The sequence below is a fragment of the Gossypium arboreum genome, chromosome 3 (assembly GCF_025698485.1).
Source record: "Gossypium arboreum isolate Shixiya-1 chromosome 3, ASM2569848v2, whole genome shotgun sequence".
Classification (NCBI taxonomy): Eukaryota; Viridiplantae; Streptophyta; class Magnoliopsida; order Malvales; family Malvaceae; genus Gossypium; species Gossypium arboreum.
Window position 1 is genome coordinate 18,325,194 of NC_069072.1, and position 25,571 is coordinate 18,350,764.

A 25,571-nucleotide genomic window follows, 5' to 3' on the forward strand; every position below is an offset into this window, starting at 1 on the left:
AAAACTGCTCCATTTTCCCCATTTGTGCAAACCTTGAAGAAGCCAAACCCTAGCCACCATGTAGCGACCGCAAACGGTGGTCGACAAGGGTTGGTCTTCTCCTTCTTTACCCTGTTTAGATCCATATTCAAAGGTTTAACACTTTCAACTATGAGGAATCAAAAAGAAAGTCTCCCCCTTTTGCTGGATTTAATTCTAACGGAGAAGAACTACGATGATACTAACGATTCAAGGCTCGGGTAAGTGACCTTCCTTCGTCCTTTTCCTCTTTTTTTTTTTTGTAAATTATCCCTGTAATACCGAAATAAAAAGGAACAAAAACTTGCTAGAAAGAGTTGCAAAATATCAGATCAAAAAAGAATCACCTTTTTGGCTTTGACATTTTTTTATTAATATGCTGTAAAAAGATCCCCCTTTACATTGTCGATTCCGGATTTTATAGCCTTTACAATACTGTGCATCTATTATTATTATTAAAGTTTTTTTATCTCTGCTTCTGCTTGCGTTCTTGCTTTCCCTATTTGTTTCCTCTTTTACTCTCTTTTGCAGGTACACCGAGGGTCAATGGTGCTGTAGGTGGCCGTTTTGGTGCAAGGGGGGCGAGAGGAGCCGCACCTCGAGCATTGGATACGCGGACGACGCACATGGGCAAGGGGATGTCAGATCCTCGGAACGTGAAGCCTCGGGACGAGGTGCTGACTTGGCGGTAGTGGCTGCACATCCACAATTCTAGGGTTTTTTCTTTAGCTGATAGTGTTTAGTTTTTGGGTTAATCGGGTCTTGTGGCTTATGGGCTTGTATTTGGGTTAATTCTTGTATAAATGGACTGTCTCTTTTGGATTTTTGTTTCTAAACGGACCGAGCAAAATGGGCCTGTTACAAATACAATCATATTTTATCTCATTCTCACAATTGTCTTCTTAATGATTAATATGATCACTGTTAACAAATGACTGTGATAAGTTGCTCGTTCGAGAACATGCAACCTGTGGCCACGTTCCATGTTTATCAATCCACATAATGCTAATGAGAGGATATTATTAACTCTTTAATTGAGTTATGAATTCCACTATTGCTAGAAAAGCCATGCCATACACAAGTCATGTGCCCAACATACCGGCTATAGGCTCGATCATCTTTAGAGCATAAGCCTCCACTTATATCAAAGAACATGAGTTACATACGCATGGTCAGATACTAACTTGGGATTTAGGTAAATCACACCATGAATGTCACAAGTGAATTAATTCACAAACGGATTCAGAATTAATTCATCTTGGGTCTAGTCTAACGTATCATTCTACCAATGAATACATCTATGTTTCTACTCGTGGAGTCAACTGCTCCAATAGCCAAGATTAGTCATCTCCCCAATTGGAATTATAGACGACATAATAATCCTTCTTAGTATTTGAATCAAATACTCACTTTGATTCTTTTACGAGATTACAGATTCATTTAGATTATCTACTGAAGTAATTTTTCTTTCTCACAATGTAAACGTTCTTTACAATGCCATTTATCTTTAGTTTGAACTTTAGACAATCAAGGAGGTAATATTTACTTGTTACAATTTCGCTATGCATGCAAAATATAAAAGACAGAAAATACAAAAGATATAATAGTGAAATATGAATTAACTTTATTTATTTATTCATCGTTCAAGTAAATAGAAAATAATTACATGTTTACTACAATATGGACACATTTCCCAACACTTCAAGTCTAATAGAACCCCTCTACCCAATCAAAAAACCTCCAAAAAAACCTATAGCCTCAACCCTATGAAAGTACTGAAAACCCAGATTAGCAATAATCACATCAGCTTTACCACCACTAAATTTCATCTCAAGCAAACCCACAATGTCTGGCTTATAATCCCAATTATGTTCCAAAAAATATCCATGGAAACTTACTACTGACACATCCTTGGCAATTTTAAGAAAAAATAGACAAACTCATAAAATCAAGAAAAATAGGATAGGGAAGAAAACCAACCTTTACTAAATCGAATCAGTCCAAACACTCTATTGTTTGCTATCCGGAACCACTATAGCCTTAATTATGCTCGATTTCAATTTGAGAATTATTAGCGCCACCATAGAATTCATCGAATAGAAAAGAGAAACTTTGTTATTTTTAACTACCTTGAAACGCTTTCCATGGTCCTTAATAGTTTTATTAAGAAACTTTATTTTCCTAATAGTAGTGCCTTTCCCAAAAGACCCGTGCATTTTTTAGCCTGAACCCCTGATTCAAAATTCGTCAAACCACCAACCTCAAATAATCAGTGAATTTGCCCCAAAATTATCCTTAAATACCATTACCGAATATTTCATAGGATCAAGCACTTTTGAACTAAGGGTTAACCCCATTTCAATCGGACCTTCAAATGTTGGCTTAAAATGTGAAGTGGCTTTTAAATGGAAATCCTCTAAAACATTAGGCCTTGTTTTATAATTTTCCATCATAATTCTAGTATGTTGTGGCACTAATGTAGCTTTAAACTGCCTATTATTAACATCAGCCACAATAGTCTTTTCGATTGGGCTTGAAACGCCAAGGTCCACTAAATGTTTATCACCATCTGGTCCAGAAAGGGAGGGGACCATTACGTTTGCATCATTTGTCTGTTTCCAAGCTGCGCCTTTACCAGTTGTTGCCCCCAAGCTACCAATTAGGCCCAAAACAGCTCCAGCCTCATAAGACAATGCAACTACTATAGGCATAACCCCCAAAAACTCAGCCTGCTTTTTAAACCCACTCATGCTGCCACAACCCAGCTCGTCTACACTCTCTTTAACCTTTTTCGACCCAACAGACCTTCTCTTTTCAAATTAGCATGTTCCCGTTCAAAACCTTTTAAGGAAATTTCCTTTCCTGAATTTAACCCCCGAAAAATCAGCTCCCAAAACATTCCCTTCCCCTTTTTCATTAACCCCAAAAATAATGCCCTAAATCTAAACCACCTTCATCACTAATCGGATTTTTAGCCGCCGTTTTACAATTTTCATTCAGATTCCGAGGAGGACGCCTTTCAATAACCATCCAAGGGCCAAACTCAGTTGTGTTTTCTGCCGTAACACCTAATGCTGATTCAACCACTTTTGACCCCTCATTAACTCCGGTAAAATCTTTATCGTCAGACGAGAACGAGTAAAGCTCCTTAACATGGCCGTACCTTCTATAAGAGAAGCAAATAGACTGTAAGGATTCAACTCGATTCTCTTTAATTTCCCGTTGACTAGGATCTAAGAAGTTAGGGGTTTATCCAAATTTATGAATACTGTCATTCTAGCAAACCGTCCCCTCAGTCTATTGTCCGTATTGAAATCAAGTTTTGCGACCTTCCCTATTAATCTGCCAATCTCCCCAAGAATATTTTTATTGTTCAGAAAACCGGGAAGTCCTGGCAGTCGGATCCATGCCATAGCAACCGACGGGAAGAGTTGGAATGGATTAAAATCCAATGTCCACATTTGAACCATAAGATATTGGCCGAAGAGAATCCAAGGTCCTTGGGTGAGCACTCTCTCATAATCTTCTTTCCTCTGAAATTTTATACGAAAAAATACCCATTCTCCACAGCCATAAGTTGAAATGGTTTTGAGGGTCGCCATAGACTCGAGACCCTATTTTGCAGAGTAGCATAACCAGTGCTTCGACCCCAAAACTTCACCAGTATCGTGGTTTTCATATCCTTTTAACAGGTATTGCTGAACCCGATCTGAGAAAGCAACCGCGGGAAACTTAGTGAAATGTTCCACCATCTTCCCCTGGTTCCTTCGCAGGCTCAACGGATTTACGCAATAGCATATCTTTCCATGACACAGTAGAGGCCGGTCTATTGACATTTCTACGCTATCCACTCCTTTGTCTTTGAAACGGACTTTTCTAGTGTTGCGGCTATCTGTCGAACACTCATTGTTGTCCTCAATATTACTGGAAGTTGACATCAGAGAACTTTTTTAAAAACACGTATATTTTAGTTATTGTAGTAACTTTTAATTATTAATTTAATTTTTATAATTTATTGGCATTTTATCTAATTAAATTACCTTCACAAAAATTTGACATTAAATAAGAGAGATTAACTTTTCAATTTTTACAAAATAGAATTATGAAATTGCAGGTTTTAATTTGTATTAGTTTGCTTTTTCCGGTTTCAAGATAGATAGTATTGTTTCGTAATATTGTTTTGAAGTTGTTTTAAGAAGCAAGAACAAAGTAAAATATTTTATTTAAGAAATTAAGATAAAATCTTAAAATTTTGAAGCACTGAAGCTAAAAATTACAAATCTTTCCTTTATTCGAATAATTGAAGGATTAAAAGTGAATGCCATTTAACTCGTTATATGTGGACATGATTTTAGAATTTTTACAAAATACATGACTAATGCGTACTTTTCAGAATTTAGACTACTGTCCCGAGGGTACATAATTAAAGGAGATTTTTTTTTTTTTGAGAGAGAGAGAAAGGAGAATTTAGTGTATCTTAAAAACTTTGATGTTCTCTAAAAATAAAAACTTTGATGTTAATTTGAGGTTGTAAATATTTATAATGAAATTAACCGTTAATTTAATGCTAAAAGTTCAGATCAAGTTTATAAGGTAATTTTTTAGTTGTGATCTTACATATTTTTATTTTTTAACATAATTAATTGTGTTTAATGAAATAAATTCTTAAATAATAAAAGAAAAAAAATTGAATTGTACAAAAAAATATAATATTAAATTAAATGAAAAGGAACGAAAAATATTGTTTTGGCATATTGTTTTATAGTTAAAAATAAATAAATAGCAACTTTGACTATATACAACTTTCTACTCCTAAAATTTATTCAGTTTATTATTTCATGCACACAAATTTTAAATCGCGTTTTATATTATAATCGAAATTTATGTAAAGTGCTACATTCAATGCATCATTCATCATTCATTTATATTTGAAGAACATAAAATATTTTAAGAAGTTTAGTTTTATTAAGCAAAAGTTCGTATGCTCTTTTATTTATTTTAAATGAGGTCTATATTTAAGAAAAATAAAATATAATTATTCAAGAGTGTTTATTTCATTAATTGTATTATATTAAAAATTATTTTTATTTATGCATGGGTTTAAAAATAGTATACTCTAAAACACTTTCAAATATAAGAAAAAAACTTTTAAAAATAAAATATACTCACTTTTAATACAGATATCAGTACCCCACGCTCACAGTAACATAAATGTTGAACAATAATCTACTTACAGCATTACCAATTTGACAATGGAGAAAAACTAGTTAGAGCAACAGAAAGAGGACCCCCATGAGTAAATATACAAGAGAAATAGAAGAAGCTGCATCATCTTGACCAACATCTATAGATAGGAGGACACAAATTATAAACAAATCAGCAACTACTCCACATAAGAAGCAGTAACAATAAACATTCACTTCACTGAAAGTACCTTGAGAATATAAGAACTCCATTGAGTCACATGTATCGACTAAGCATTCTTTGTTCACCAGAGATTTCACCAATGGCTCTCTCCTTGCTACTTTCTACTTGCCATACCGAAAAGCAGCTATCGAGACCTCAACTATCAATTGCTCTTCCTCACCTGTTCAAATAGTTTGAAACGAACAGCAATAATTTTTCTTTCAACAACGATCAAAGCCCTGAAATGAATAGAGAGAGAAAAGGGAAAAGGAAAAGAGAGGATAAACTCCGATGATGACATTAAGAACAAAACAGAATTGAAAAGGAAAACCAAAACAATGGAAAATAGATGAGTTTGATTATAAAGATTCGTTGCCATGGAAGTATGAACAAGAAAGATTCAACTCTCGGAAATCATTGCCATGTCAGAATTATAGAAGTGACAAAATCATTGCAAATGAAGGAGCTTTGAAGAATGAAATTACTATGAACTGATTTTACACAGAAAAAGAGAGAAGTATAATCAGAGAAGAGGTTCAGAAAGTGGTTCAGAAAGCTCCATTTCATTTGAACTCTGTTGCTGTGTCTCTGGTTTATGAAACCCTACAAAGTCCAGCCCAAGCCACTGCCATGGCCAACAAACATATCTCGGTCCATTTCGACCCCTTGAGTCTTCTCGTGTTTCAAACTCTTCTAGCTGACGGGTAAGCTCCTCTACTCTTTCCCTCAGCCTACTTGCCCTCATATCTGCCAGCTTCAATGATTTCTCAGCTGCATCTCTTGCTGCCATGGCAGCAGCAGCAGTTTCTTCTTTGAATTTTAGCTTCTTCTCAGATTCTAACATGGCTTGCTTCGCCTCTTCAAGCTCCAGCTTAACTGCTGATAGCTGCGGATATTTATTAAATCATGATGATTAGGAGTAAATTGATATCTGGTAATAAGAAAAATAATAAGATACAGTTGCATCACATCAAATAATTAGGTGCAACTGACTATTCCCAAACATTTTCTTGTATTTTTAAAGGCATAATGATAAATTTATCCCCTAATGTTTACCCATTTTGTCTCTTTGGCCCTATTTTTTTTTTTTTTCACTTTGGCCCTCAACTTTCAAAAATTAGTCAAATTGGATTTTTTTGGATGAAAAAGCTAACTGAACTGTCAAAATTTTAACAGCATTATTGGATTTGTTTCACTTTGCCCCTAATGCTTGACATCCATGTTTTCATAATAGCCTTTTTTTCGTTCACTGGATTACAAAAATACACACTATCTCCTGACAATAACTCATCAGGTTGGTTGATTCAATAATTCTTCTCAAGAAATACCATCCACAAAAGAAACCAAAATAAAAAAAAAAACTCTTTTTGAGGTTATTTTTGGTAAGTTTCTCCAGCTTATGCCCTATGGAAATGTTATACAACTACAAGTTATCCAAATATATTGTCACTTAGCGTATATCTAGTAAACAACCGCTTCCCTCCCCACTGGAAGTATGTACATCAACCAAACACAAAAACACAGTTTTGGTTTTAATCTCATTTTACAATCCAAACCTACTTGACTTTACAACATAGCCTATATGATTCTCCTATTATTGCGGCATATTATTCTTTAACGTTAGATGCATTTGATCTTGTCTAGATGTGTTAAGATTCAAACCTCAGTCTACAGCTAAATTGTAAATTCCATACTAGCAGAACTTCAAGATGATGACTACTCAAAACTGCCACCACAAAGACCTTCGATAACTGTTCACAAAACAAGATATATAGTATCTATTAAAAGACCTGTAGCATCTTAGCAAACATACCTGAGCTAAGAACTCTTGCTCTACAGCTCTTCCTGCAGCAGCCTCTTGCTCAGCTGCTGATTTCCATCTTGTAATTTCTTCCTCCGCAGCAGCAATGTCCATCATAAGTCCTTCAACCTTCACATTAGTTAAGTCAGCATTAAATGTCCACAAAGAAGCATAAATGCAACTTAGTCAGTTCTTCTAACACTTAAAATTAACCTAAGAATCTGATAACTGTACTCCAAGAAAATGGGAACAAACATTAAGCTAGTTTACTGTAAAAATTAGAGAGAGAGATGTTACTTACACTTTCATTTGCTACTCTCTCCTTCTCTTCAAGCTCCTCTATACGATGCATTCTTTGGTTGAGCTCCTTGGCTTGAGCCTCCACATGTTCTTTAAGTACACTCGACTCTGCCCTTAATACATTAGAACAGTATGGAGTTCAGTTCATGCAGAAAAACTCTCTATGTTAACCTATTCTACTCCTAATATTCCTTTAATCATCCCATACAAAAGCAGGATGATAGAATATTGATTTTGTGCAATTTTAAAAATCCGAAATAACAGGTACCTTAATTCCTCCACAGAATGCTGCAGTTCAATTATCTCAAGCTGAGATGTTTTGACAATATTCTCCAAAGCACCAGCCTGTCAAATGACATAATAGAACCTCAAAAGGGAAAGATATGACCTTGAAACACTATGCAAACTTAAAGAGAACATTTAACAAATCAATGGCAATAGAAAAAATCTAACCAGAGTGTATATTTCATCCTGGTCTGAGCCTGGATCTTCAGCTTTATTTCCATCGCCAATAAGATTACTAAATTTGAAGTCAATTCCAGCCTCTCTCAAACCATTCTCAGCAGTTTGAAACAACTCGTTAGTTTTGGACTTATTTTCAGATGCCATCCTCCTGGACAATGCACTCCTAAGTAAAGAACCAATATGTTCTTTCTCCTTAATCAATCGAGCAACTGTTTCGTTTAAACTCTTTACTTCACGATTCTTTTCATCCACTAAGTCCTTTGTTTTCCCAGCAAGAATTCCTGTTAATTCATAGATAGACTCCATCCCCGCCAAACAAGCGCGTATATTTTCCACAGAATCTGTCTCTTGTGGAAGAAAAAAGGACTCCGATACATCTGACTGATCCATATTATCAGCATCAACAATCTTAATAACATCATAAATAATTTCATGAATTCTAGAAACGAAATTCAACTGATCAACCAGTAACGGTCTCTGTAATTCCATCCTCATCTGCCAAATTTTCAATTTATCATCATATTCACTGGTCAAGTTCCTCAACTCCATTAATTCATCCTGTGCCAAATTAATCTTCTCCGACATCTCTTTTTCAATCTCCCCAATCTTCCCATCCTTTTCAGCTATATTCTTCTCTAAATTTTCAATTATATTAGTTTTATTTGCCACCTCATCTCGTAACCCACTTATTGTAGCTTCAAGCTGAGAAACTTCAATGGCAATTTCGTAATTTCGTTGCTCTATCTGCTCCCTGGCTTCGTTTCTAGATTTGGTTGTGGTTTCGATCTGTTTAACGAGCTCTTCAACGATCTCGTTTGTTCTTTTGATGACTCCATAAGCAACGGAGGGCAGTCCGGTGTACTTTTGCGATCGCGGCAATCCTCCAGCAGAGAAGTTCTTGAAATTATTAACTTTTCCAGATATTTTTTCTATACCTGAAACAAGCATATGAGCAGAAGTCTCGATCTCCGATCGCAATCCATCTTTTCCCTTGGACGCTTCCTCCAATTGCTTCGCCAAATCTTCTCTCTGTTTCGTAACCTCGTCTTTAATCTTATTAGCTTCAGCTAATTGCGCCGTTAAGTTATCGTTCGATCTCAAAGCTTCTTCTTTCTCGCGGAGAGCTTCGTCACGTTGTCTCCCACACTCATCTCGCTTCTTAATCGCCTCGTGAGCCAAAGCTTTTAATCGATTAAACGAAACTTGAAGTTCTGATTTGGAATTCTCGGCAGCTTCTCGTGCTTGTTTCTCGCGATCGAGCTCCGCCAGAATTTCACGGAATTTCTCGACCGATACATCCTCTCGAGACGGATCTTTAATAACAATCGGTACCGGCTCATCAGACTCCACGTCACTGAGCACTGCATCGACTTCTTCATTGCCCGCACTCGTCATTTAAAAAAGAAGCCAATTATTTATATAATCGACAGTAAAAAATCCCGTATTTTGGTGCGATCCGAACCCTAGAATTGGAAGCAGAGGAGGAAGATAATGGAAGTAACCGATCGATATTAGTTGAGAAGGGAGGAAGGAAATGAAATCATTGAAATAGGGAAAAAACAGGTGAGGATAAATTACGATTAAATTATAACCAGAAATTGCTTCCAAAAAGAGGTCTAGTGAAATTAAGATTAAGGGAAATAGGGGTGTCGTTACCTAAACGAGACGGTGAAGCCGAAGAACAAAGAACACGATTAGCTACCAACCAGTCTCTCCTTGGTCTCTTGTATTTTATTTTATTAGCGCCTTGAAAGGAAATTAACTTCACAAGGAAAACAATTTTAAAATTTTAAAATATGAAATTAAAAGGCTTATGTTTTGGTGAATATACGGCTTAGATGGTGCCACGTTGAGTAGCTTCTTTTTGGTATTCTAATTTGACGGGTCAGATTGATTAAGAGGAATACGTTTTAGGATTTGACTTCCAACCGGAAAATTTAGGGGTTGAAAAAACAATTAAATAAACCCTTAAATGCGAATAATTTCTCGTAATTGCACTTAAAAATTATTGATTTCTTATGGTCCGTTTGAATAGACGGTTGATAGTGCATTTAGTTATTTTTCTCTCATATTATGATATTTAATTTCACTTTCATTATTATTTTTATATTAATAGTAAAAAATTCATCGTTCATCCAAATGCATTCCTAATTAAAAGTTAATAGTGTAGTTTTTAATTTAGATTTAATTATTAATTTCTTAACATTTAAGTTCCAAGTTATAAAAATGATAAAACTTTATTCCAAGTTATAAAATGATAAAATTTTATTCTAAAATATGAAAAATATGAAAATATTAAATAAAATAAAAATTTTCAAATGATGAAAAAATAAAAAATGAAAACTTTTAAAAATAAAAAGTCAAATAAACTGTTACAAATAAATGTGAATGTCCAAATTCTAATCTCTTTATTTATGAGATAAAATCCCTCTCATTCATTATGAAAGTAAATATGCAAGTTGTGTTAATGAAGCACTTAACTAAGCTTCATTTATGTGTGTTGTATTAAATGGCAATAATTATAAATAAAACCCTTATATGAGTGAAATGAGATACGCGAAAATTATCTGTTGATTTGATCTATTGTTTACTTTTTTAGTATTCTTTTACTTGATTATTTGATAACACGTTATCAGTAGGAGTCTCTACAAGCTCATAGTGAAATTCACGCTTGCCTATAAATCTTCCATTAAACTATATACGACATACGTATTTTCATAATTGTTTTAATTTGTTCATCATATTTTGATAGAAAGAGAAATATTCAGAGCATACAAATCTTTTTTTTTTGTTAAACTATTTGATTTTTTCACCATTTTTTTAAAAGGTTAGTAATTTTTTTAAATTATTTCAATTTGTTTTAATTTATATCTTATTTTCTTGATCTAGATAATTTGCATAAAATTTTATATTATATTATTTGTTTGTTTGTTTTACATTGCTGCTTGCATACTCTTTCATGGATTTATTATTTATGGACTACGTGGTAGATTGGGATTTCATGTTAATGCATAATGTTATATGTAACCTATCAGGCATTTTTTGAAAGAGATTTGTTGTTTGTTAATTTTGTGTGTTTTGCATTCAATTGACATGTGCATTAAGTTCTTAATTTTATTTAAAATATGATTGGCCAATACACTATTTGACATTTTCTATAAGTAGCTCTTGAAATTCTTGATGAATATTACCTCTTTTATTGTTATTACTGTTCATAGTTTTTTCCATTTAATTTGTTGATTTATGATGGAAGTTACCACTTCTCTTTCTTTTTAAATATCCACCATGCATCATTTCAACTTAACCGAGTAAACCTGGTTAATTATTGATCATTATGCACTGGTAAAATGTAATATATATTTTTAATGCATTTAGTTTAGCTATAATAACTAGATTTTACGGCAAGGTTAGTACATGCTAACTTGTATAAAGATGATCAAAGCTCACAAAGAATTTTTCTTTCAAGCATTTGCACCCAAGAATTTCTTTATGGGTTTCCATACCTCCACCCTTGTTTTATTTGTAGTAATGAGAATAATATTTTTAAAATTGTTTACTCCTTTTATTTGATGTTCACATGTAGCTTAGTGGTAATCTTGATTGGGTCAATAATTCTCTGCTTACTGTTTAAAATGTTTTAAAAAGTATTATAAATTGATATCATGTATTCTTATAGCTAAACAAAATAACAAGTTATTCGTTTCACTAATTATGCTCCATTCCCCGAAGTGAATGTAACAATACATAACAATTATGAAAAATGAAAATATAGAGTTCATGGTTGTCATTGTAATTGAGGATGTGGTTGGAAATGTACTAGACCAGTAATACTTCTAATCACTAGAAAACGAATAATAATGTAAAACAAAAAAATTGTAGTCAAAATATTTGAAGGTTATTGAAAATTCATACTACCGATGTGGTATAAAAATGCATTAGTCATGTACCTGACGTACGTTTAAGCATCTAGTAAAACTTTATCAAAGCATCCATTAAAAGAAGAAGAAGAATAAAAACTATATTGAGGCAAATTTCGTTAGCCCAAAATGATGAAATGAATGATAGCTTTTTCAAATATATATATATATATATATATATATATATATATAATGCTAAAGCTAACTATGCATACAAGGATGGTGATTTTAAAGGCGTTAATGATATAGCTTATTTGTATGTTTCTAATTTTCCTCATAAAAATAGTTTTATATATTTTCCATGACTATTTGCAATATTTCTTAAATAATGTTTTCTTTTAAAGAAAAATATGAAAATTTCTAATTTTTGGTTAAACCCAAGAATAAATACATATGTTATGTAGATTTTGCTATAACATGTTCTATCTTTAAAGTAAAAGATTATTCTCATTTAATATCTTATTAGGTAAATGCAAAAGTAATAAAAGGCTTGGAAGAGCTATAATAGTATTTTTCGAGGGTAAAGTATATTATAGATGATGCATTTTTTCTTTAAAGTCTAAAAAAAATAGCTTTATAGATATTCACTGAAATGGATATCATATCAAGACTACAAATGAGAAAATATTGAATATCTATATGTTAAAATATTGAATGTGGAAAGAAATATGTTTTGCAAAGAGTATCTGCTTTTCATCAGGTTATACTATGCACATATTAATGCAATTGAGACACATGTTACTACAAACTAAAAGTTTGTAAAAGCACATACTTTTACTATTTGATATGAACGGTTAGACCATCCTAGATCATATATGATGAAAAAAAATAGAGAATTCATATGGACATTCAGTACGGAACAGAAGTTTCTTTAACTTAAAGAATTCTCATTTGTTGTTTATTCTCAAAGATAATTGATTATTACAAGCTCATTAGTTAAAGTTGAGATTTAGAGTTTTGCGTTTCTAAAATGAATATGGGCTCATTCATCCACCATGTGGATGGTTGTGATATTATATGATTTTGGTAGATGCATCTACAAAATAATCAATATGTATTATCAACGCACAACTTGTCGTTTGTGAGATTGCTTGTTTAAATGATCAATTTTAGATTATACAATTAAAACAATTCATCTTGCTAATGCTGGCGAGTTTACATTCCAAACTTTGAATAATTATTTTATGTCAATTGGGATAAAAGTTGAAAATCCTGTAGCTCATGTTCACATGCAAAACGGTTGAGCTGAATCGTTTATCAAACGCCTCCAAGTAATAGTTAGATCATTGCTTATGAGAACAAAACTCCCTGTTATAGCTTGGGGATATGATATTTTGCATGCAGCATGTAACGCCCCAAAATTTGTTTTTCAGCTTTTGTAAATTTTGACACAAATCTATATCTGCTTCAGTGGTTAAGTGTTCTAGGAGTGTGTGTGAGGTCCCAAGTTCAAGCCCTGTCTTGGGAAAATTTTTGCATTTTTCTAAGTGAAGCCTTAACCTGGCCTGTAGGGTTTAAGTTTAATTATTGGTAGAATCATATCAGAATGGGCCTGTTGGTCTGGTGGTTAAGTAGTGTGTTGGCTTGCTGATGGTCCTGAGTTCGAATCCTTGCTAATTTTTGCTCATTTCTGTGAGGGTATTTCAGTAGAGTTGGGATTCTAAGTAGTAGGTGAGTGGTTGAGTGAATCTAGGAGTTTGAGTAAAAATGTTATTCCAAAGGAAATTCTCTGCAGAAAATTGACGTCTTTTCCCGTTTTCTTTTTCCTTTTGCCGAAATTATCTGAGTTTTTCCGTCTTCCATTATCAATTTCTTTTCCTGAATTCTTTCCTGTCCTTTCGTTACTGGTATTTTTCTATCCCTCCCTCTGTATTGTTAATCACGCACGAATGGTAAGTGTATGGTGGTTGTTATCGTTCTTAAATGTTGTTTGTATTCTCGTTAGTCTGATTTTGAATTTTTTGGCAGCAGCGTTTCGTGGGGATTGAGGCTCTCATCATACTATTCCGTAAACAAACCAATAAGAAGTGTTAGGGGTAAGTTTTTATCGCTCAAGGAAAGAGTACATTATTTCGGGATTGGTTAATTCGATTATGTAAATGATTAACTAAGTGAAATATTGGTCAATCTTAAGTACTGGAGTGCTCATGATGGTTTATACATAAAAAACGACACAGGTGTGTACCCGAAATGCAGAAAACTGGGTTCGAAAAAAAGTCAAAATAACCTTCTGTCGACGCCACATTAGCGTGTGGTCACTCGTGTAGTAGGCCGTGTGATAGAACACGGGCGTGTGGTCGACGAAGCCAGGCCATACGCACCAGACATGGCCGTGTGAGAGACACGAGCTTGACTGATTTGGGCTATGTGGGCCACACTGACTTGTGGGCCCACAGAGGCAAACCACATGGGCGTGTGGGATTCTGGGCCAGGTCGTGTGATCCATACGACCAAGGCCAATTTAGGCCGTGTGGGCCACACGGGCATTTTGGCCCACACAGGCAAACAACACGAGCGTGTGAACCCATTTTCACTAATTTTTTTGCTAAAGTTGCACGAGTCGCCCGAGACGACTGTGAACCTACTGTAAGGTCGGTAAGTTTACCTAGACCCTAATTGTATGAAATGACTGAATGACTGTCACACACATATAAGTATTTGAGCATGATAATATTTCACTGAACTAATATTGTATGAACTATTACTATGAGATAGCATGACATAATTGCATGTTGCATTGCATCGGGTTAGGGTTTGATATTGACAGGAGGAAGTGTACTGAAAGGCTTCGAGCCTAATTTACTGGTAGCTCAGCTGCAAATCACTGTCTAGTGCTGCATCCAGTACTAATTTGGAGTGTAGGGATGGGTGGGTTTATTATATCCTCACATGGAGTGTAGGGTTGGACAGAGATGAAGTGTAGAGGCTATAGTTAGGTAGGATTTTTTTTGTATCTGCATATCTGTTACTGAGATAGGCTATGGCCCAACTGACACTAATATTGATATTATAGAGGGCTTAGGCCCAGACTATGATTATTTATTTACTGTTTGATTGTTGTATGGGGATTACACACAGAGTTTACGTAAACTTACCCCTTCTACTTAATCTATGCAGGTAACCCCCAGACATAGGCGGATCAGTGCGGTGGAGAACTCAGGGGTGACCACATGTCTTCTATTACACTATCTATTACCTATTTATGAATTTACTTTTATTTGGGTTTATTTTGATGTAATATGGCCTATATATATTTTTCCTTAAATTTGGGATTTTACTAGTTTTGGATTATAATTACTAGACCTTTAAAAATTCGATTTTCAAAAAGGCAAAGTTTTCTCTAAACACACGATTTACACAAATGACTTTTAAAAGCTTTCGCAACAAAATATGTTAAAGTGATTGAATAAATAAGTAACGATCTTGAGGGCAAAAAGTGCAAACAAATAAAAATTATTTTATTGTGACAACTTAGTTTCAAACGCTATTATGTGACATCATCAGATTTGACCATAACGTCTAGGCTGGGTTTGGGGTGTTATATTTAGTGGTATTAGAGCCAAGTTATAAAACTCGACTGTGGATTTAGGTTTTAAAGAAAAACTTATTTTTAACTTATTTTTGAATACCAGAATATTTTTATTGAACGTGTGGTACATTGAGTCTCCGACACTGATTCTGTGAGTTCTCTATAACTGTTATATATTTTTGATTGAAACAACTATAGGTAGTATATACTGAGACTATTATAGATAAACTGTACCAAAAACACTCAAGATAGTGTACACTAAGACTATAGTTAAACTGATAGACACTGCGTAGTATGAAAACAAACTCCGAATTACTGATACTGTTTTACGTAAAACTTTTGTTAATAATTACTAAAACTGTAAACTGATGCATAAAACTGTTAACACAGATGAACGCGATTAGATAATGAACACACGAGGTACTAGCGAAAGAGGTACAAGAGGCCGTGGTAAAGGCCGTAGAGGGGCTTGAGCTGAGTCCTCTTCACTAGGCTGTATGTTAAATTTAGACACTAGCGAGACACCGATGGCACCTATTATAGAGACTGGGTCTGGGTCTGGGTCTCATGATCGAGCGGCTGGGGACGACGCATTGTCCCAGCCATGTTGAGGATTTTAAGGAGGGTCGTTGGGCCCAATTCTAAAGTTAGAGGCCATGGGTCGGTTATAGAACGACTCCGGTCTAATAGAGCCAAGATTTTTAGAGATATAGCTGGAGTTGCCCCTAACGTGGCTAAGTACTAGATTGAGGCCAGAGGAAGGGTTATGGACGATTTAGACTGCACCTCCGAGCAGAAACTGAAGGGTGCAGTGTCACTGCAAAATATGAGGCTTACCAGTGGTGGCTCACTGTTAAGGAGGGCACTCAGCCTAATCGACTGACCTGAGAGTTCTTTAAGACTGCTTTCTAATGGAAATATGTGGGGGCTAGTTATGTGGATACCCGTAGGAGGGAGTTCTTAAATTTGACTCAGGCAGATATATTAGTGGTCGAGTATGAGGTCGAATTTTTGAGATTGAGCCACTATACACGAGGTATGGTAGCGACTGAGTATGAACAATGCGTTCACTTTGAGGACGGCCTTAGGGATAACTTGAGGGTTCTAATAGCTCCACAGAGGGAGCGATACTTTGCTGAACTGGTTGATAAGGCAAAGATCGTCGAGGAAGTGAAGCGAGCTAAGCGCTAGAACCGAGAGAAAGGTAGGAGCATGAGGGAGTCGGAGCCCTCAAGTTTTATTCAGAGGCCTGAGAAAAAGGCTAGAGTTGATGGGCATCAGAGTTGGGGCGCCTATCGATACTACTGGACAGTCGCCGTGTACTGACTGCAGTAGACGCCACCAGAGTGAGTGTTGGAAAAGAACTGGAGCTTGTTTGAGGTGCAGTCCATTAAAGCACCGTATTAGAGAGTGTCTGTGGAGGTCCGATCAGATGCAAGCTCTGAGTACTGGTACTGCACCACCACCAAGAGCGGTTCAGCAGCCACCGAGAGGCCATGGTCAGGCCAGAGGTGGTAATAGGTTGGCTGTGGTCAGAGAGTACTGGGTAGAGGTGCTGGTCATAGTGAGGTGAGGCAGCCAGCTCTAATTTATGCTGCATGTCGCCGAAAGGATGGAGATGTTCTGGACGTCATTATGGGTATGTTCTTTATTTATAATGTACCTTATACTGTACTGATAGATATAGGATCCACTCACTCCTATATAGCTTGTACCGTATTTGAAAACTTGGGTATTCCAGTTGAGAGCACTACAAGTGAAGTCACTGTATTGAGTCCGTTAGAGCAGTCAATAAGGGTTAACAAACTATTTAGAGATGTTCCTTTAGAGGTTCAAGGGGCTATCTTTCTGGCTGATTTGATGGAACTGCCTTTTGGAGAGTTTGATCTAATACTGGGAATGGGCTAGTTGGTTAAGCACTGAGTGAGCTTAAATTGTGCCACAAAAAGGGTTGTACTGAGAACGAAAGAGGACAGTGAGGTAGTCGTAATTGGAGAACGTCAAAATTACTTATTGAATATGATTTCTGCACTAAGGGCAAAAAATTGGTTCATAAGGGATGTGAGGCATATTTGGCCTATATCAGTGTTTCAGATTCTGGGGATTCTTCGGTGAAGGATATCAGGATGGTTAAGGACTTTTCAGAAGTTTTTCTTGAAGAGCTACCGAGGTTACCTCCAAATAGAGAAGTGGAGTTTAGGATTAAGCTCTTTCCTGGTACAGCTCCGGTGTCCATCGCTCTCTATAGAATGGCACCAAATGAGCTCATGGAGCATAAGGTTCAGATTCGAGAGCTACTGGATCGTGGATTCATCCGTCCTAGTGTGTCTCCGTGGGGAGCACCGGTTTTTTTTTATGAAAAAGAAAGATGGATCAATTTTCTTATTCAAGAGTTCTACCTGATTAGAGAGTATGGTGACCGAATCGATGTTATAAACGTTGGCTGTTTTCGTTGGCTTTGTCCTCATGACTTGCCACTGATAATTATTCAGTGACATCTCTTCTATAAATTCATAAGTATCTTCAGGTGTCTTATTATTGATGGTTCCACCAGTGGTTGCGTCAACCATTTGTCGAGTTGAAGGATTCAGGCCATTATGAAACATTTGAACCTGTAGCCAGAGTGGTAACCCATGGTGAGGGCATCTTCTCAAGAGGTCCTTGTATGTCTCTCATGCATCGTAGAGTGTTTCTAAATCCATCTGTACAAAAGAAGAGATATCATTACGTAATTTAACCATTTTAGCCGGCGAAAAATATTTTAGTAAAAACTTTTCGGTCATTTGTTCCCAAGTAGTGATTGACCCTTGTGGTAACGAATTCAACCACTGTTTAACTTTGCTTCTCAATGAAAAAGGGAATAACTGAAGGCGAATGGCGTCATCAGAAATGCCATTAATTTTAAATGTATCATATAGTTCCAAAGAGTTTGCCAAGTGAGCGTTCGGATCTTCGTCCTACAAACCATCAAACTGAACAAATTGTTGTATCATTTGAATTGTGTTAGGTTTCAGTTCAAAAGTATTTGCAGCTACAACAGGTCTAACTATGCTCGATTCAGTTCCTGTTAAAGAAGGTTTAGCATAATCAGACATAGTACGTAGAGCAGGATTCTGATTAGCAGCAATCGCAGGAGGTAGCGGATTTTCTTAGTTTTCAGCCATCTTCTCAGTTGTGGTTGAAGTGTCGTCCTCTTGCTCTTCCTCTGTGTATCTAAGCTTCGCATTATTTCTCTTAAGTTTCTACGAACTGTGCGATCGATCTTACTATCGAACAGTAATGGTCTTGACGGGTTTCTTCTAGTCATAAACTAAAAAAACCTGTCAGAAGAAAATAAATGAAGAATTAGAAAAGAAAATAAAAATTTAAATTGCAATAAAAGTAAAATGGCTAAAGTAATAAAAATTGAGTGTTCCTAATATCCTAGTTCCTCAAAAACGACGCCAAAAACTTGGTACATGATATTCGTGACAAGTTTTAAAGATTTATGAATGAATCGTTCTTGAGACTAACTTTTTTTCATGATTAAGGCAAGTGTACCTATCGAACAGTAGTATAGTTTAGTAAGACTGGATTGTTGAACTTAAAGGAACCACGATAGTATTTACTTCCTTTTTATTATCTAGCCTAAAAATTAAGAGATTTGGTTATCTAAACTAATTACTAAACTAAGAATGCACAGAAAGAAAATTTGGGAAAACACTTTTGGGAAAATTCGATTGATTAAGACAATAACTAAGGAAAAATCCACCTAGACTTCACTTGTTATTTGATTCTAAATCAGACGATTTATTCATTTGACTTGATCCGTAGAAATCCCTAAGTTATATTATTATCTCTCTTGAGACTAATAACGTCTAACCCTAGGTTGAATAATTGAAATATCTTTCTAATTAACACCCTAGAATTGCATTAACTCGATCTATGGATTCCCTTATTAGGTTTCACCCTAATTCGGAAAAATCTTGTCACCCTATCTCTAGGCGCGCAATCAACTCCACTTAATTATGAAAATTTTACTCTTAGACAGGGTCTGTTCCTTCTTTGAATAAGAGCTTAGCTTGAATCAATATCCTGGAATATTAAAACAAGAATTAAGAACACATAATTAAGAACAAGTCAAATATTTATCATACAGTTCAGATAATAATAACAAGATCCGTCTTAGGTTTTATTCCTCTTAGGTATTTAGGGGGTTTAGTTCATACTTACGAAGGAAAACAACTCAAAAGCATAAAGATAACAAAACATAAGAAACCCAAAACTCTTGAAGGAACTTGAAGGGAGATCTTCAGTCTTGATGATGAATTCAGCTTCTGAGATGGATCAATCGGCTTTCCTTGAGTAATTCCTTGCTTCCTACTCTACTTCCCTCCTTCTAAGTGCCTCTTTAGGTGTTTAAATAGGCTTTGGAATGCCTAAGAGCCCTCAAAATTGGCTTTTTTCGAATAGGGTTATACTTGGGCTCGACAGGGACATGCCCGTATGCAATTACTCTAGCTCGTGGTCAAGGCTGTTGAATAGGTACAGGTGTGTAGTCTACCTGTGTAAGTCATGCTTCTATCCTACCAAAGAAACACGGCCATGTGACACACCCGTGTGAGGAAGTTCAAGCCGTGTTGATTTCCCATGTGGGTCCATTTTCTTCATTTTCAGCCCGTTTCTTGCTCTTTTTACTTTCCTATGCTCATCTAAGTATAAAACATGAAATTAAAGAATTAGGAGCATCGAATTCACCAAATCTAAGGAGAAATCATCCATAAATGTGTTAAGCATGGGATAAAAAATATGTATAAATTACGGTTTATCAGAAAACAAATGAAAATTATTTTTTTGTGACAACTTAATTTTAAACGCTATCATGTGACATCGCCAGATTCGGCCATAATATCTAGGCCGGGTTTGGGGTGTTATACAACAGCATTTGTGAACTTTAGGCCTGTAACACCCGTAACCCGTAACCGTCATCGGAATAGGTTAAGAGGCATTACTGGACTTGTAACTCAGTTTAAAATAATTATTTATCTGATAACACCTATTTTCTGTCTATATCATTCATTCACATTCAATATGTACTTAAAACAAGCATACAAAGCTTTAATCATGCATTTGGGACTAAATCATAACATATTAAAAATTTCAGAAACATAGAAAAATTTCCACTTTTTTAGTGCCACACACCCGTGTGAATAGGCCGTTTGCCTCACATTGCTAGTAGACACGCCTCTGTCTTAGTTTGTGTGAAAATGAGGCATACATACTGACTTGTGTCACACGACCGAGGACACGCCTGTGTGTCAGGCTGTTTGAAAACTGGAGAGGATACTGACTTAGGTCACACGACCAACCACACGCCTGTGTGTTTAGCCCGTGTGCCCTTCAAAATGGCCACACACGCCCATGTATCAGGCCGTGCCGAAAATGTAGGGTATACTAACTTATGCAACACGGCCAAGTCACACGCCCGTGTGCTAGGCCGTGTGCCATGTAAGGGGGTATACTGACTTGTACCACACGGTCGGTCACATGCCCGTGTGTGAGGCCGTGTGGAGCATACAGACTTCAATTTTTTTACACAGCAGGGGACACATGGCCGTGCAACATGACTGTGTGTCACACTAGGCTGAGACACACGCCCGTGTCCCTGCCCATGTGGACAAAAATAGGCTATTTTCAAAGCCATTTTGCCACCCTATAAACACATCATAAGCATAATTGACCACATTTTTATAACTCAATAAACAGCCAAAATAATCATTTCAATACACATTATAAGTCATACCAAAACTTACCATTTACATATCCAAATACCTATTTAACCACATGCATAATCCATTCATCTAACATCAATATAACAAGACTTCACTTGTATAATTCAATTCCATCATTCCTTGTTAAAACACACCATAATTGAATACTTCAATTCAACCAAAATACAACATCAAAAGAAGCCAAATCACATGGCTTAACTTACACAAAAATATGCCAAAGTTATAATATCCAGTAACATAACTAACATATTTCAAACTAGCCTATACATGCCATTTTTACATATATCCACAAGATCAAAAGTACCGATCAGAAATTGGATAGTGTGATGTGCAACTCTGACTTGTCTGAAACGAGTGAGCTAACGAGCCTCTAAAAAAAACATAGAAAAAGAAACAGAGTAAGCTTTATAGCTTAGTAAGCCCGTATAATTTAGAATTAAACTTACCACTTATATATAATTAAAGAAACATTAAAAGGCCAACAATTCAATTAAGTAACACCTAATCACAAGTATACATCACATGTTAGTCATTTGAAAATTATATAAAATCATCCACTAATACAATTCTTTACATCATTCCAAAATTTACATATCATATAAATAACACTAGTAACATTTATAATTCGTAACTTATCTGTATAAACAGTATTTAGGCCTGTTGAACTTATTAGAACTTTAAAGGATACTCAAGTGAACAATCATCAGTAATCCATCAATTCATTAACATATGTGCTCTTTTGAGCCATGATCGGTAAGCTCCTCTTGAGCTGATAAACAGTAAGCTCTATCGAGGTGAAATGATAAGCTTATCTGAGCTGAAACGGTAAGCTCCGATGACCTGGAAATAGTAAGCTCTTTTGAGCTGATATATTGGAAAGCTCATACGAGCTGAGGTGAGTCCATAACAAATGTAGGAGCTCGACCAAAACGGTAATCCCAGTAACATGTCACTTGTATCCAATGAATCCATACAGTTCAAACGAGGCTCGGGGAACAAATACATTACATCAATAAAACATTCATATTTCAATTATTTCAATTATACACATTCATTTCAATAATTTCTAGCATATAAAAGTTCGATTCTAATTATACGAACTTACCTTGAGTTGCTCGGATGAAAACTATCGTTTATTCGTCAACCTTTCTTTTTTCCCAATCTAGTTTCGGTATTTGTTTATCTTGATCTATATAATAACAAATTAACTCATTCAAACTTTCATTCAATTCAATTTAGCCTAAAACATTCATTTCGGCTAAATAAAAAATTTACCCCTATACTTTTGACTACTTTGTAATTTAGTCCTTAACACATAAAAATGCAAAATTACACAATTCAACCATAATCCCATGGTAGCTGAATTTTATAAGGACTTCTAGCAGTCCATTTCTTTCATTATTTCACACTTTTAACTACCACATTTAACATTTTCATAATTTAATCCCTATTTGACTTTTTTATCAAAAAAAATCACTTTATAAAACTTCTAAAACTATCATTAAACCTTTATAATCTTCCATTAAACATTAAAGAACTCAAATATTCAACAATGGCATCATTCAAAATCATGAACAATTTCAGAAATTGAGGTACGAGCTAGCTAGAATAAGAAGCAACGATCTCAAAAATATAGAAATCATTAAAAATTGAGCAAAATCTGTACCTAATTGAAGAATTATCAATGCCGAATGAGGAACCCTATTTTAGCTTCTTCTACTTCAAATTTCGGCTAAAGATAGATGATATAACATAATTTTTGGTTTTGTTTTATTTTATTAAACCTTTAATAACTAAATTACCATTATAACCTTTTAAACATTTAATAATTTCAAAAATACCAATCCAACCACTTCCACTATATCATTAAAGGACTAATTACCAAGAAGGTACTCCCATATTTCAAGTTTATAGCCAAATAGTTCTTTTAACAAGTAGAACCCTAATTTTACACTTTACATGATTTAGTCCTTTTTGCCCAATTAAGCATTTAAACGGTAAAATTTCTTAACGAAACTTTCACATAATTAATCTATCATGCTGTAGACCTTATTAAAATAATAAAATAAATATTTCAACCTCAGATTTATGGTCCCAAAACCACTGTTCTAATTTGACCTAGGTACGGGCTATTACAAGGCTAACAAATTCTAATAAATACTTTCCATTACAATTGGCTTTTGGTCAGGAGTCCTACCTTAGAATTTTTTGGATGTGCAATATACATTCTGAGTGCTCCACCACAACACAAAAAGATGGTTCCTCAAAGGAGGTTGGGAATATATGTTGGTTATGAATCTCCTTCTATAATTAAGTATGTTGAACCATTAACTGGAGATTTATTTACTGCATGATTTGTTGATTGCCACTTTGTTAAACAACATAAACAACATTCCCAACATTAGGGGAGAGAATAAAAAGTTGGATGAATAAATTACTTGAAATTAATTATCATTATCTAATATCCTTATACAAAGCAATGCAAATAAGTTCAATAGATAATTCACTTTACAAATCAAACGACTAGATTTATTTACTAACCTAAAATCTCACATACTAGCTGAGAATGCTCCAATTCGACTTGATGTCTCAATAAGGCAAACTATTAGTACAAAAGAAAGTAATCCACGCTTGAAGCGTGGAAGACTAGTTGGTTCCAAATATAAAAAATTCTCATAAAAGAAAATGAGCAAACATTCAAGATGGTCATATAGTTGAGGCGAGAGTTCTTAAAGAAACCCATGACATAACTAATTATAAAACTCAAGAAGAGATTTAGATACCTAAAAGTGAAAATGAAATTGATGAAAATAAGGAGATCTCAATAAGTTGTGTCAATATGAGAAAAAGATGAAACCAGAAAAATATAGTTGTCGACAACAATTTTGCTTATAATGTTGCTATTGAAATAGCAAAAAGAAAATGAGGATCCTAATCCTAAATCTATTGGGGAATATAGAAATAGAAAAGACTAGCCAAAATGAAAAGACGCAATTCAAGCAGAATTAAAATCATTTTCTAAACATGAGGTTTTGGACCTATAGTCTAAACACCTAAATATGTAAAGCCAGTAGGATATAAATGAATATTTGTGTGAAAACGAAATGAGAAAAATGAGTCGTAATATATAGAGCACGACTTGTAGTACAAGGATTTTCGCAAAGGCCCGACATTGATTACGGAGAGACATATTCTCATGTGGTGGATGCAATCATGTTTAGATACCTTATTAGTCTAGCAGTATGTGAAAAACTTGACATGCGTCTAATGGATGTTGTTACAGCCTATTTGTATGGTACACTTAATAGTGAAATTTATATGAAAATCCTTGAAAGATTTAAAATCCTTAAAGTATACAAAGTTTATTAGGAAAATTGCTCAATCAGATTAAAAAAAAAAGTTTATATGGATTAAAACAATTTGAACATATGTGGTACAATCATCTTAGTGAATATTTGTTAAAAGAAGGTTATAAAAATGATCCAATTTGTCTATGTGTTTTTATAAAAAGGTCTGGTTCAGATTTTTTGATAATTGTTATTTATGTTGATAATCTAAATATTATTGGAACTCCTAAAGAGCTTTAAAATACAGTAAATTATTTAAAGAAAGAATTTGAGATGAAAGATCTTGGAAAAACAAAGTTTTGTCTTAGCCTGCAGATCGAGCATTTAAAAGATGAAATTCATGTCCATCAGTTAACTTATATAGAAAAGATCTTAAAGAAATTTTACTTGGATAAAGCACATCCATTTAGTACCCCGATAATTGTATGATCATTAAATGTGAATAAAGATCAATTTCGTCCTTGCAAAAATGATGAAGAGTTTCTTGGTCCTGAAGTACCATATCTAAGTGCCATAGAGGCATTGATGTATCTTGCAAACAACACAAGACCTTATATAGCTTTCATTGTAAACTTATTAACAAGGTTTAGTTCTTTTCCAACTCGTAGACATTGAAATAAAATTAAACATGTATTTAGATATCTCACAGGGATTATTGATATGGGGCTATTTTATTCAAATGATTCAAAATCCCTATTAATTGGTTATGTTGATGTTGGATATTTATCGGATCCACATAAATGTTGATCTCAAGCTGGATATTTATTTACATGTGGAGGTACTGTCATATCATGGCATTCAACAAAGTAGACATTAGTTGCTGCCTCTTCAAATCATGTTGAAATAATTGCAATGCATGAGGCAAGCCGAGGGTGTGTTTGGCTAAGGTTATTAACCCAACATATCCAGAAGATATGTAATTTTTCTTTACAAGAAAAGATGCCAACTATCTTATACGAAGATAATGCAACATGTATAGCTCAATTGAAGAGTGATTACATCAAAGGTGACAGAATG

The 25,571-nt window shown here is 34.8% G+C and overlaps 1 protein-coding gene, 1 long non-coding RNA gene and 1 other non-coding gene across 5 annotated transcripts; 2 read left to right on the forward strand and 1 right to left on the reverse strand.

Annotated features, from left to right (window-relative positions):
• Nucleotides 1–2,344: 2,344 nt before the first annotated feature.
• LOC108475582 (uncharacterized) lies at nt 2,345–4,039 on the forward strand. Its single transcript, XR_001869990.2, has 2 exons — nt 2,345–3,206; nt 3,396–4,039. It is a non-coding gene; the product is annotated as an uncharacterized LOC108475582 (long non-coding RNA).
• A 1,125-nt stretch (nt 4,040–5,164) lies between these two features.
• LOC108476236 (uncharacterized) lies at nt 5,165–9,792 on the reverse strand. 3 transcript variants are annotated; one of them, XR_008279973.1, is made up of 7 exons: nt 9,647–9,792; nt 7,979–9,453; nt 7,794–7,870; nt 7,527–7,638; nt 7,238–7,354; nt 5,453–6,310; nt 5,165–5,362 (listed from the first exon to the last, which is right to left on the reverse strand). XR_008279973.1 is itself a non-coding variant. In XM_017778386.2 (6 exons), the coding sequence occupies exons 2-6, from the start codon at nt 9,383–9,385 to the stop codon at nt 5,948–5,950; spliced, it is 2,076 nt and encodes a 691-aa protein (XP_017633875.1). In that variant the 5' UTR covers nt 9,386–9,453; nt 9,647–9,792; the 3' UTR covers nt 5,165–5,947. The 3 variants fall into 3 exon arrangements, 2 of the variants coding, with proteins under 2 accessions (XP_017633875.1, XP_017633874.1); XM_017778386.2 differs by having other exon boundaries at nt 5,165–6,310; XM_017778385.2 differs by having other exon boundaries at nt 5,165–6,310; nt 7,979–9,773.
• An 8,272-nt stretch (nt 9,793–18,064) lies between these two features.
• On the forward strand, nt 18,065–18,171 carry LOC128291254 (small nucleolar RNA R71). Its single transcript, XR_008281030.1, has one exon. It is a non-coding gene; the product is annotated as a small nucleolar RNA R71 (small nucleolar RNA).
• Nucleotides 18,172–25,571: the final 7,400 nt, after the last annotated feature.

Coding starts and splice junctions, on each gene's coding strand:
- LOC108476236 (XM_017778386.2), bottom strand. CDS start 9,385: ATGACGAGTGCGGGCAATGAAGAAGTCGATGCAGTGCTCAGTGACGTG. Junction 7,871..7,978: donor AGGATGAAATATACACTCTG/GTTAGATTTTTT, acceptor GTCATTTGACAG/GCTGGTGCTTTGGAGAATAT. Junction 6,311..7,237: donor AGCAAGAGTTCTTAGCTCAG/GTATGTTTGCTA, acceptor AAATATCCGCAG/CTATCAGCAGTTAAGCTGGA.